A 13479-nucleotide genomic window follows, 5' to 3' on the forward strand; every position below is an offset into this window, starting at 1 on the left:
ATATATTTAGAGACCTTTGAAAAAATTTCTTAAAAAAAGGTAAATGAAAAATGAAAAAACTGGAGAAAATAGTTCGATTGACAAGGTAGAGGGATTTGAGAGTTGAGACGTTAGTAGAGCGCAATGAATCATTAAATTAAAGAAACTAAACATGTTAACAGAAACTAAAAAGAGAAAATACTTTTGCCGATCAAACAGAGGACTCACAATAGGCCAACATACTTCTATTTTATTTTTTTTTAAAAAAATAAAACTATAAATATTCTATTGTTGGAATTGCCCAATTAAATAAATATTGTCCTTGGTTCAAGTAAGGGAAATATTCAAAAATATACAGCCCAACATAAAATATTAAGCCACATTGCCATATTTTAGTTGACACAATATGAATATATGATGCAATACCATACAATTTTATATATCATCATACGTAATGTATCAACAGAATTGTATAATAGTGTTTATACACAAATATGGGCTAAATTGGGTAACAAACTCAAAATATGTGCTAAAGCAGGTAAATATTTCCCCCCAAATATCATACAGTGTAATTTTTCCTTTAAATAAATAATATGTTTAGAAATAGGAGTTACAAACATGTTACTTAAAAATAGAAGGAAAAAGGAGATACAAATATTATTCTAATGACATTGTTTTTAATGACTTCTAACTAATGAAGAAGAAATTGGCTAGCAATTAATAAATTTAATATGCCTTTGCGGAAGAAAACAATGAACATTTGATCAATATCCATCGAATGGATCAGACAAATATACATGATAACATATTTTATGTTGTGAGTTACGCCTATCTATTTGAACCAATAGATCGACAAAGTGAAGATCTTTTTTCAATATGTAAACATATAAGACCAACCATTATTTTTAGAACCCAGATTTGAGAGAGAAGATTAAAAATACTCTTGGTACCAGAAACTAAGAGAAACACAAATTATGCGATCTCCTAATAACTGCAACCTTCTTTCTAATAGAAAAGAGAGAGTAGAAAAAAGTACTACTGAGTTATCATGACTCATAATTACTTTAGAAGCTCACAAAAGTCTCAATATCCATATATTTGGAAAATAAAAAAGAGAATACAAGCATCCATCATCAGAATGAGTCCAACGTCTTACCCCTTTTGTCCTTGAATCAAGTATGAGCCTGTTTGGATGGGCTTAAAATAAGTAGCTTATAAGTAAAAAAAAAAATAAGTTGGGGTAGGCTAACTTATTTTTTTTGGCTTATAAGTTGTTTTTAGCTTATAAGCTGCTTTAAATAAGCTAAGCCAAACAGGTTCAATTACTTTTTTGGGCTTATTTTATGCACAAAATGACTTTAACGACCGTACAAACACTCAAAAAAAAAAAAAGTGAAAACGACTTATAAGCAACTTATAAGCCAATCCAAACGGGCTCTATAAGCAAGTAAAAATTAACTTAAAACAATAAAATGACAACACATAATCATGTGAATTGTTTCCTTGTGAAGTAGAAAAAGAGATTGACTTTTTATCTAACACATGCATTCGTCCATTTGTTCCATGCTTATTCCTATTAACACACACACACAATTCACACACCAGCACAATTTCACTCACATTTCAGCTGTTATCCCCGGCGTACCTTTGATCCGTTGAGCGAGAGCCCTTCCACACGGGACTCCCGGATCACTATGGCCGACTTTCGTCTCTGTTCGACCAGTCGGTCTCACAGTCAGGCGGATATTCCCCCAAGAAAGGAAATGGGGAATGGGGCATCTATATTCATATGCGGCCTAGTCTGCCCAGTGGGTATTGATTCATTTCTAGCAACACCTATTTTGTCCCTCAATCATTTCGGGCATATTCTACTAGGGAAATTTGTTTCATTCCTTCCCCTTCTAAACAAAAAAAGCGGATTTAAGGCCTCCTTTTCAGTAAATAAAGAATTCAATCATTCACAAACACGACACGCTACTACATCCGCCATATTCATAAACTGAATGAATAAAAATACCGAAGCAGACACAATTCACAAAAAGAAAAGAAAATGATACTCATTCACTCACACCGGAATTCAATTACACATTTTTACACGCTATAAGGAAAAACCTAACCAAAAATCCTATTCCGTCAGCTGTTGCTGCCTGCCTTCACTATCTAACAGTGTGAAGGTTCTTCTTCATGCCACAAAATAAAACCGACAGACACCGTATTCTCTTATCCACCTTTCTCTGCCTCCTATGACCACCAATCTAAATTCTACCTCTTCCCGTCAACTAACGGTAATTTGACACTTAATATTTCACAGAAAAATATATATAGAGAGTAAAAAATGGAGTTTATGAGTTGAAAGCAATATTGTGTAACTGATCCGTGATCATTATACGTTGCAATCTTTTGGCGTGGCCAAAATAATGAAGAAAGAAATTAATGAGACACATTTAAGGAATAGATAAATAGAGTATCTTTATTTTTTTGCAGTTTTTAGGGGAAAACTAAGAGAAAAATATCAAAATAAATGAGAAAAAAGATAAATACTAATGGAGGTCATAGAGAGGTGTCACATCACCTTGTCTATGTTTAGCTTTATATTATATATAGATATAGATTTCTCTCAAATCGTGTTGATTGCTTAATCACTAGAGGTGCTAAAATTAGCCCATAAAAACATAATCCACCCGTTCAAGTTTGAGTGAGTTAATCATGCGCCCAATTATCAATCCACCCGTTTACGACATGTCCAATTTAACTTATCTAAAATTGGATTGATTTAGATTAAATATGTTCCCCAAATTAATCCATAAGCAACCTTATCAAAATATTTTTAAACTTTTATTTTATTTTTTATGTTAAATATAGTCATAATAGAGGAAAACAATTATTTAATAACTAAAACAAATTATAAGAAACAAAATAATGAAATTAAAACTTTGAAAGTGTTGGAGAGTTGAGTTATTAAGTAATTTATATAATACGATGTTAGTCAATATTTTATGTATATCATATTTATTATTGAATTATTTGAAATCTATATTTATTAATTTGCCGGTTTTGATAATTTTTTGGAATTAAAAAAAGAACCTTCCATATTCCCGAAAATTACTCCCGGCTAAGCGTCTATGCTACAAAACAAGAAGTTAAAAAGCACACGGATCGCAATCCGTGTCATCTCTCTAACCCAAATCGTCACCGTTCCTAAAAATCAAATCCTACGGTCTACAACTCCACATTCTAACCCGCCGAAAACTTTTCCCAAAATTTCAAATTTTCCTCCCCAAACAAATCTCTAAAAAAATTCCCCCCAAACATTCGTCTAACCTATATATACACGTCTGTCTTCCACACCAAAATCACAACAAATACTCTCTATTTCCATACAAAAAAGAATAAAAATATTCTGCTTTTTTGCGATCTTTCAAATTTGTATCAATGGCAAGAACAAAGCAAACAGCACGAAAATCGACAGGAGGAAAAGCACCAAGAAAACAATTAGCAACAAAAGCCGCAAGGAAATCAGCACCTGCTACTGGAGGAGTGAAGAAACCTCATCGTTTCCGCCCTGGAACTGTTGCTCTTCGTGAGATCCGTAAGTACCAGAAGAGTACTGAGCTTTTAATCAGAAAGTTACCGTTTCAAAGACTTGTAAGAGAAATAGCACAGGATTTCAAGACTGATTTGAGGTTCCAGAGTAGTGCTGTGGCTGCACTTCAAGAAGCTGCTGAAGCGTATTTGGTGGGTTTGTTTGAGGATACTAATTTGTGTGCGATTCATGCTAAGAGAGTGACCATTATGCCTAAGGATATTCAGTTAGCTAGGCGTATTAGGGGTGAAAGGGCTTAATTAATTTGTTTTTACTGTTTTATGGGTTAGTGTTGTAATGTTCATGGTGAAAGTGGGAGATTGGTGGGTTTAGTTGTTTTTGCTTGAATTGTAATGTAACTTTTGGAAATGAAAATCAAAGTTCCTCAACTCTCTTGTTTTCATGTATGATTAAATTTGATTCTATTCATGTAGAATGACACAAAGTATCATCTGTTGAAACATCTATTAGTTTCTTCCACTCGTTTGATTGATTCTTTTATATTTTTGTTTGCTTTTCTAGTTATTCCATATTAAGCATTAAGTTCATTGAATTAAGAATATGAAAAAAGAATAAAATACTTTCTTGATAAACTAAAACCTTAATTATTTTGGATTAACTTTTAAAGGCTAAATCCTCAATCTCATCTTTGAGAATAGGCGCCATTGCTTTATCTTTGATGAACTTTGCATTGTACAAAGCCCATATCAGTAAAAACCATTGTTGCCTAATCTCTTTTCCTTGTCCCAAAAGGCCAGTATCCCCGGATTGGTGAAGGACTTGTGTGAGGGATAGAGAGTAAAATGGGTTAATGTTGCTTGAAATGAGCAGGTCTTCCTCTTTTTCGTTTTCCCTGTTTGATTTCTCTTCATAGTCAATTGGTTTTTATGTTATTTTATAAGAAAACAAGACAGTTCCCACGAGTTCGCGAAATCCAATTGAAAATATTTAGCTTTCGTTTCTGGTTGCCTCTTAACAGGTTGACTTGTTTTTATAAATGCTTAAAAACAAAGGTAGAGAGACAAACCCATTATGTGCCGACTTCATACACCCGGTTTATGCGAAACAGAAAAGATAAAGTGAATTCTCAAACAGAGCATTTGAACCTTAGCAGCTAGGAGTCTCTATTTTCCAGCTTACGTTTTCTTGAAATTTCAGTATCTTCTTTAATCTTCATTTGTAAATAAATAAATACATTCAAACAGACAACAGTTATCTGCAGATTGCTCATTTATATGCACATATTATTATCACAGTAGCTAACAAGCTAATGTGCAACATGCATCTGTAGTCATAATTGATGATTTTGTGACTTGTAACAACCAGCAATTTGCTCTACTTCAACAAATTAGTAATGAGCATCAGCAAGAATTGTAAAGTGAGCGAAGGTAAACGTGCATCCATTAATTTTGCTCTTCAGTAGCATAAAGCCTTTTGATCTCCTCCACATCATCATAACTACCAAGGAATACTGGCGCCCTTTCATGTATATTCGTAGGAACTAAGTCCAATGCCTGCATAACATGGTCAATCAGAGTTCATATAACTGACCCCAACTTATTTGGGACTAAGGTGTAATTGTTGTTTTTCAAGTTTTCACTAGATTCACGTAATCTTAATCTTGATTCATAAAAGTACACATGCATTGATAACTCGAGCACTAAACTCAAGTCCCACGAAGAAAGGACCAATAGAACTGGAATGAGAATGTCAGCTCCACCACACTTCTCATTTGTCTAGGAAGTTTTTTTTTGTTTTTTTGGCAAGAACTAGAAGGGGAACAAAAACAAACTTGCAGTTTGTCTTTCATTATAGTGGTTAATAAATATTCAGAAATCTTACCCGCTCCTTTCCAGTAAATGCTTGGCCTCCTGCTTGTTCCATCAGAAATGACATGGGAAATACTTCATAGAGAACCCTGTTTCATACAGTATCATTTGTAACCTCAGAAATTATCATTGAGAAGTTCCTTCGTGACTCAGAAGATGTTTACAACTTACCGCAGCTTTCCGTTGGGGCTTTTTTTATCAGCTGGGTACAAAAATATACCTCCATAGAGTAATGTACGATGAACATCAGCTACCATGCTGCAAGTTACATTCCGTATGTCATGTAAAAAGAGATGGTAATTAGTAGTTGCATCAGGCAACATTTAACTCACGATTAGTTCATATACACAGATTTGTCTAATAGAAACAAAAGTTGTTTTATCTTCACACATTATGGCCAACTGCAAAGTAATATGCAAACCCAACCGAGAAAGCCATCTTTTGCATTTAAATCAGGTTTGCTAAGCAGGACTTTAGCAATAAAAACAATTGAAATTACAGGATACCAACATCAAATGATTGTTGATTTTCAGAATTCACAAGACCCATAAATGCCTCACTCAAAAAAAATAGAAGAATTAACCAAAATAGCTGCCCACCCAACTGCTATAAACTAAAAATAATCCGGCGGATGTATAATATGTGTATAATCAGTGCATAATCTATGTATACTGGCTAGGAAAAGTAAACAATGAATCTGGACAGCTATTTGTGTAAAGTTCCCCTCAAAATAGGAGGAGCCATTCTGGTTAAACCCAACCCATCCAATCGAACCAAACAAGTCAAGAGCTTGATTTATAAGTGTTTGACATACATTCAACCCTGTCTGCACATTTCATATGAACCTCTTAACTTTTGAAATTTTGAACTGTAGTTGACTTATAAGAGCTGCAGAATGATCATGGAATGATTCTTAGCAATAGATGACAATTCGCCAGAAGTTTTTCATCTCTATTTTTGTGTATATCTTAGGAAGTTAATTCAATGCTTGAACAGTGAATTTGAAGATGCAATCGTTTGATCAAAAGGAAATGAAATCATAACAGTCAAAACCCACAACAATATACATTTGGAAAAAAAAAAAAACACTAAGCAATTTAGCACTTAAAATCTCACAATACATAGCTCAAGTACCTTCCAATATATCTTAAGGATTTGGGTGGAGAACCATCCTTGGGGAACTTGCAGCTCTCCACATATCTGAAATTCGAAGAAATGTAAGACATCATATGAACTGGAAATGTAGATTATTAAACTCATTAAGCATACTTGGATGTTGGACCATCCCAGTTCTTGGCATTTCCTTCATTCACTGAATAAATCTTCCCTTTCCTAGGAATCTGCATGTAGGAAGCAATGTTATGACCTTGCTAAACAGAAAGATGCATCAATCCAAATAACATCTAACAAAAAAATATAAAATCATAAATTGCAATGCTGATGGCCGATGGGCTGAGAATAATATTTACAAAATCTAGACAAGCTATGGAATGAGTTATGTGGAAAAGATAAGGTCAAGAACTCAAAATATCAAATAGCAGAAGGGTAGATAATTTTAATGGGTATGGAGACACGTGTATGCTTTAAATAGAAGTAATAGTTGACGAACAATGTTACCTTGATATCTGGATGAGTTAAGATGAACTCGCCAAGAGAGGGGTCAAGTGTAAAACCATTAACACCTTTTCCAGTGCTCAAGACAAGCTGCAAACAACAGAGCCCGAAAAAAGATATTGTCACTGTTACTTGCAATTTACACTTCGAAACAGTTTCCAATAAGAATCACATACAAATTCGTATAATTTTGGATCTAAGTTTGTGGAATCTAACAAAACTCTCAAATCTATTACAATAAGAGGAAATATACGTACCGTACAAGAACTTCCATACATGCAGTATCCAGCAGCTAACATATTCTTTCCGGGTTGCAAGACGTCATCTAGTGTTGGCTCATGAACATCTTTCATCATGTAAATCCCAAAGATCTAGATAAAACAGATGCATTATGTCATTATGCCATCATGTAAGAAGTAGAAATTATACTAGTTGAAAGCCTGTGAATGAAAAATTAATAGCTCAACGTGGAATAATACCGTTCCAATTGAAACACCACAATCAATGTTGGAAGATCCATCCAGAGGATCAAAAACTACACAGTACCTGTTTTTAATATTGTATGAAATGCAGTCATATTAATGCTAACCCAAATGAAAAACCTTAGCTCTTGAAAGTTGTGAAAACTGTGAAGAGCTACGATATGTACTTTCCACGCTTAGCTGGCTCTACGAAAGTAGCTTCCTCGTCTTCTTCAGACACAAGAACGCACTGTATAATTTGAGATCTTTCAGATCAGGACCACTAGGTATTTTAACACAGTACAGTAAAACATGAGTAGGTCTTACTGTTCGTCCACTGCTGACTAAAGCCTTGATGAACACTTCATTCGAGAGTACATCCAGTTTCTTTTGGTCTTCACCCTTCAATTAGAAATTATAACATTCTGATAAGAAACAAAGAATTAAATACTTTAACACTACAAGTACAGCATTTCTAACAACTTGCCTGCACATTAGTCTCACCAGCAAGCCCAAGGAGTTTGGCCAAACCTGCCTGAAAAGATGTATCCACAGGTAAATACATCAATAATGGAAGGAAAGATAAAACAAAACAACGTAAAACTAGTTTAAGTGCATGCTGAAAGAATTCACATTCCTCCATTCAACTAAGAACTATAAGGGAAAAAAAAATATTATCAAAGAAAAGCTCAACCTCTTGCACATGAGCTTGTAGAATTATTTTCACCCAAATTAAGAGCTTGTTTGGAACGACACCTTGTAAATTGTAATTGGATTTGAGTGTTATAGAGTATGAGTTTTGGATTGTTTGTCTGGCCAAGTAATTACTTGATCAGCATGAAGTTTGATCTAATTGAAGGGGAGCATTTACACTCTCCAATTCTCAAGGGGTGAAAATTGCTAGAAATATAATTAGCAGGTGATTTTTCAAATTCTCCTAATTATTTTTCAAATATCAATGGTGATTCAGCAAGCAAGATTATAAAAAGTCAGTCAACGATAAAGAGACCTTGTTAACGGCAGAACAGACGAATTTGCAGCCAAGAACGATGTGACTGAGCAAGATAGTGAAGTCGCCACGAGATTCAGGGTATTTAGTCTGCTCATTCAACACGAACCTTGTTATTGTCATCAAATCTGTCCTGTGCGCATCTGCCGCGTGATCCATTGCTACTTGCCCTCAACTCTCCAGCAATCAAGCACTCTATCTATGTTGGCTGGCTGGCACGCAATTCGATGTAAAAAGGGTAGCCCTGGGAAAATGAAGGGGGATTGGATTTTGGGGGATATCTGATGTCAATGGAAGTTTCCTATGACACGTGGAGATAAAAAGCCGGAGCCATAGTACCTTTTTTTTCTTTTTTCTTTTCGTCATGATTGTACCAGTGGACAGCAGAAAATAATGTCACTGTTTGTTCTTATGCTTATTCTATTCCACTGTGATCGTGTTTTCAAGGGCATTTTCGGGCGAGTACCTCGCTCGGCGTATCAAAAACCCTTTGGGGTGCAAATGAACTGATATTTGGGGTGTAAGTGTCAGATGCAAAAGCGTTCGCACGGCGTTAAATTTGATTTTTTATTATTTTAAAAATATTTTTATTATAGATTGTGATTTTTATTAGTGTAATGATATTTATACTTCATGTTATTATGTTGTAGTGATTTTTTCTAAAATATATAAATAAATAAAGTAATTTTCATTGAAAATAATACTGTTATAAATAAATTTTTTTAGATAATTATGTCTGAAGTTGATACGATAGAGATTTCTTAATATTATATTCCTGAAGCAACTTTACCCACTTTATGTCATTACTCTTACACTTTTTACCCTTTTTCTTCTTTGAAATATATAAAAAAAAAAGGCGGGGATTGATGATGAGACGATGAGGATTTCATTTTAAAGATTATCTAGCCTATTATCATTTTTTGTGTTGTTACCTTTCTCAAATAATAATTGTAATAATTTTTTTATATTGTTGGTAATTTATTTGAATTTATATGCAGAATTTTAATAAAAGTTTTACTTTTGCTAATTATTTAGTACTAAAATTATAAAATTAAAAATACATGAATACGCCCCATGGATTTATTGGACCTACGCTCCATGCTATCTAAAACATCCCGCCTTGCAACCCCTCTCTTATTGTGATACTAGTTATGTGAGGCCGTCTTGGCCTACCAAACTGAATATAAAAGCGGATATTTTAACTAAAGAAATATAATTTGTGTTAGTACAAGTGTACAACAATAACAACAACAACCATATACGTTGTAGTCCCCACGAGTGGGTAGTTATATAAAAGCAAAATTTTCATTCCACTCCTTTAATATTTTAACTTCCATTTTGATGAAATTATTTAATTCAAATCAAATTTGGAACTAGAATTTGACATTATAACTTATGTATCCTAATTTTCTGAAGTTATTTAGTTCTAAATAAATAATCTATACATAGTTAATGAACTTTTAAGACAAATACATAATTTAACTTATGCAACAGATGGAGCTGCTCCTCTCTCAATCAGGGATTAGGGGTTCGAACATGGATATGGAAAAAAATCTTTGGAGGAAGCGCTTCCCGAATAAAGGCGCGATGCGTGCGAATTATACGGATTAATTGGGCTCAAATGCGGATATCGAGCACCAAGAGAAAATCAAAGAACGTGAAAAATGAGGTAGGAGGTTCGATAGCTTTTGAAAAGTAGACTTTAAAAACAAAAACAAAAAAATTGACATAAATAAATAAGATTAGGACCTAAAAGTAATTAATTAAAAAGTTTTAAAAAAATTGAAAATTATTGTAAGGACTACAAAAGTCGAGGCTCGATAGCTTTTGAAAAGTAGACTTTAAAAACAAAAAACAAAAAAATTGACTTAAATAAATAAAATTAGGACATAAAAGTAATTAATGAAATTTTTTTTAAAAATTTGGGAAATTAATGTGAGGACTACAAAAGTCCTCACATTCCCTCTTATATATAATAATACTAGTTATGTGAGGCCGTGCTAGCTTCCGGCCCAAACTGAATATAAAAGCGAGATATTTTAACTAAAGAAATATAATTTGTGTTAGTACAAGTGTACAACAACAACAACAACAACCATATACCCATTGTAGTCGCAAGTGGGTAGTTATATAAAAGCAAAATTTTCATTCCACTCCTTTAATATTTTAACTTCCATTTTGATGAAATTATAACTTATGTATCCTAATTTTAAAGTTATTTAGTTCTAAATAAATAATCTATACATAGTTAATGAACTTTTAAGACAAATACATAATTTAACTGTCTTTGAGATGGAAGCTTGCTCCTCTCTTAATTAGGGATTAGGGGTTCGAACATGGATATGGAAAAAAATCTTTGGAGGAAGCGCTCCCCCGAATAGGCGCGATGCAGTGCGAATTATCTGGATTAATTGGGCTCAAATGCGGATATCGAGCACCAATCAGAAAATCAAAGAACCTGAAAAATGAGGTAGGAGGTTTGATAACTTTTGAAAAGTAGACTTTAAAAATAAAAACAAAAAAATTGACATAAATAAATAAGATTAGGACCTAAAAGTAATTAATTAAAAAGTTTTAAAAAAAATTTGAAAATTATTGTAAGGACTACAAAAGTTTTGCGCTCGATAGCTTTTGAAAAGTAGACTTTAAAAACAAAAAAAAAAAAAAAATTGACTTAAATAAATAAAATTAGGACATAAAAGTAATTAATGAAAAAGTTTTTAAAAATTGGGGAAATTATTGTGAGGACTACAAAAGTCCTCACATTCCCTCTTATATATAATAGTAATAATAGTAATATTAGTATAATTGTTTTGCTAGCGCTGCAGTGGCTGCTGCTGCTCTCCTCACCATCCTATGGTTGACCTTTCTTTTTAGCAATAAGCTAGTAGTGAAAATTTGGTAGAGACTCTTGGAGTAATAATTCAAAAGGCTTTTCGAAAATTTTAAGGGTAAAATCCCCAATGTTAGAATTTGTGATAAGGGTTGTGCTTTAGCGGGATTAAAAATAACTGATGTAAACATTAACATAAACAATATGATGTTTAAATGAGTTGTGACAAAAAGAATTTCGTTTAATTGAGTTTGTACATTGTCTTTTTTTTTTTTTTAGTTTCCACCAATATTCAGTACTCACATTAGAATCGACTAACCCTTTGTACTTTGTCTTCGTAGGACAACAATATGGAAAAGGAAAAATTAAGTATCTACATATGTAGGTTCTTTCCCATGGTGCTCAAAAGTCAAAAGCACATTTTTATTTGGACCAAATACCTCTAATATATATATAAAAAAATGGTTTTAGCTTCTTATAAGTTTGGTCATATATTTATGAGCCCGTTTGGATTGGCTTATAATTTCTTATATAAGGCATTTTTAGAACTTTTTTGAATGTTTGGTAAGTAAATTATAAGTCGTTTTGTGATAAAATAAGCCCAAAAAAATAATTTGATCGGTTTGGCTTAGCTTATCTAAAGCGAGCTTATAAAGTGAAAAAACTTATAAGCCAAAAAAAAATAAGTTTGCACTAACTTATTTTTTTTTTTTACTTATATGTTTGTTTTTTAGCTTACATTTTTTTGCGCGGATTTACTTTTTGGAGTGGTCTTTAAATTTTGCCCCTCAAATTTGTAGTCTTTAAATTTTGCCTCATATTTGAGGTCTTTAAGTTGTGCCTTCGCTTGGAAAGGTGGGCGAATACATGAAGTTCGAGTTCGAACCCCGGCTCAAGCATAAAATAAAAAAATAATTTCGCAAGGCGGGATCGGGGAGTGTATGCGGATCAAGCATACAATCTTTAAGGAAAAGCTAAAGTTATGCGGATCAAGATAACTAAAAGTCCGCCTATAAAATAGAATTTTTCCTAAGACATAGTTTAGTTATGCCTTATGGGGCAGAATTTTAGTTAAGGCATAACAAAATTATGCCCATAAGGCAAGAACTTTTCCTTAAGGCATAGATTTTGCCTTATAAGGCAAAGTTTAAGTTATCTTAGGAAAAGTTCGCCTTATGGGCATACTTTTAGTTATGTCTTTGGGCATACTTTTTAATTAAGGCATAACTAAAAGTTTACCTTGAAAAGTAAAAATATATATATATATATATATATATAAAGGCAAAGTCCCCCCCCCTCCGTGTACTTTTAGTTAAACATAACTAAAAGTCCGCCTCTCAATGAACTTATAGTTAAACATAACTAAAAGTCCGCCTCTCGGGCATTTTTAGTTAAACATAACTAAAAGTCGGCGGAGGGCATAGCAAAATTTAAACTTTGCCTTATAAGGCAAATTTTTAGTTATGCCTTAAGGAAAACTTACGCCTTATGGGACATACTTTTAGTTATGTTTTATGGGGCACACTTTTAGTTAAGCCATTACTAAAAGTTTACCTTGAAAAGTTAAAAAAATATATATATATATATATATATATATATATATATATATATCTTCAAGGCAAAGTCTGTGGAGAGGGCATAAATAAATTTAAATTTACTTTGCAATTTTTTTTTTTAAATTTTTAGGCGGGGGTTCGAACGGGAACCTATGAATTTTAGCCGAAGGGCAAAATTTAAAGACCACAAATATGAGGGGCAAAATTTAAATACCACCCCAAAAGAAGGGCAATTCTAGCTTATAAGCAGCTTTTTTAAGCCCATCCAAATAGGCTCTATATTATTAAAAGGAGGATAGTTTTAGGACAAAAAGTAATTTATTAGTTAATAATTAGTTTTTAGTTATTGTTTTGAATTTAAAAAATAATTATCTATCAGCTTTTTTTGTAAGTGGGTTGTTATTTTTTTTTTATTTTTTTTAAATGTGGTAAGTAACAAAATCCCTAAACTCCCATTAGCATATGAATAGGAAAAACTAACCCAGTAGCCCACTAAAACTCCCTCTCACCCACGTTATTATTTTATTTTTTCGCACAAATAAAATAACGAAACTGTCTTCTCGCACTGCTGAGGATAAAACTCCCACGATAGAAATCCAGAGCAATGGGTTATTT

At 33.0% G+C, this 13479-nt stretch overlaps 2 protein-coding genes across 2 annotated transcripts; one reads left to right on the plus strand and one right to left on the minus strand.

The window, feature by feature from the left end:
- Window positions 1-3366: 3366 nt before the first annotated feature.
- LOC132040608 (histone H3.2) lies at window positions 3367-4042 on the plus strand. Its single transcript, XM_059431263.1, has one exon. It carries the CDS (start codon window positions 3412-3414, stop codon window positions 3820-3822), a length of 411 nt encoding a protein of 136 aa, XP_059287246.1. The 5' UTR covers window positions 3367-3411; the 3' UTR covers window positions 3823-4042.
- Window positions 4043-4703: 661 nt separating this feature from the next.
- LOC132039676 (fructose-1,6-bisphosphatase, cytosolic) lies at window positions 4704-8843 on the minus strand. The gene is made up of 12 exons (XM_059430175.1): window positions 8476-8843; window positions 7954-8001; window positions 7794-7868; window positions 7655-7716; window positions 7485-7551; window positions 7263-7376; window positions 7009-7095; window positions 6661-6731; window positions 6526-6591; window positions 5563-5649; window positions 5405-5480; window positions 4704-5076 (listed from the first exon to the last, which is right to left on the minus strand). Exons 1-12 carry the CDS (start codon window positions 8632-8634, stop codon window positions 4966-4968), a joined length of 1023 nt encoding a protein of 340 aa, XP_059286158.1. The 5' UTR covers window positions 8635-8843; the 3' UTR covers window positions 4704-4965.
- Between the last annotated feature and the right edge of the window lie 4636 nt (window positions 8844-13479).

The sequence above is a fragment of the Lycium ferocissimum genome, chromosome 12, assembly GCF_029784015.1.
Source record: "Lycium ferocissimum isolate CSIRO_LF1 chromosome 12, AGI_CSIRO_Lferr_CH_V1, whole genome shotgun sequence".
Lineage (NCBI taxonomy): Eukaryota > Viridiplantae > Streptophyta > Magnoliopsida > Solanales > Solanaceae > Lycium > Lycium ferocissimum.

What these genes read in the sequence shown, in the direction of transcription:
- LOC132040608 (XM_059431263.1), top strand. Translation starts at nt 3,412, where the DNA reads ATGGCAAGAACAAAGCAAACAGCACGAAAATCGACAGGAGGAAAAGCA.
- LOC132039676 (XM_059430175.1), bottom strand. Translation starts at nt 8,634, where the DNA reads ATGGATCACGCGGCAGATGCGCACAGGACAGATTTGATGACAATAACA. An exon ending in TGTATGGAAGTTCTTGTACG is followed by an intron (nt 7,096 to 7,262) that starts GTACGTATATTT and finishes TGTTGTTTGCAG; the next exon opens with CTTGTCTTGAGCACTGGAAA. An exon ending in TAACTCATCCAGATATCAAG is followed by an intron (nt 6,732 to 7,008) that starts GTAACATTGTTC and finishes TCCTACATGCAG; the next exon opens with ATTCCTAGGAAAGGGAAGAT.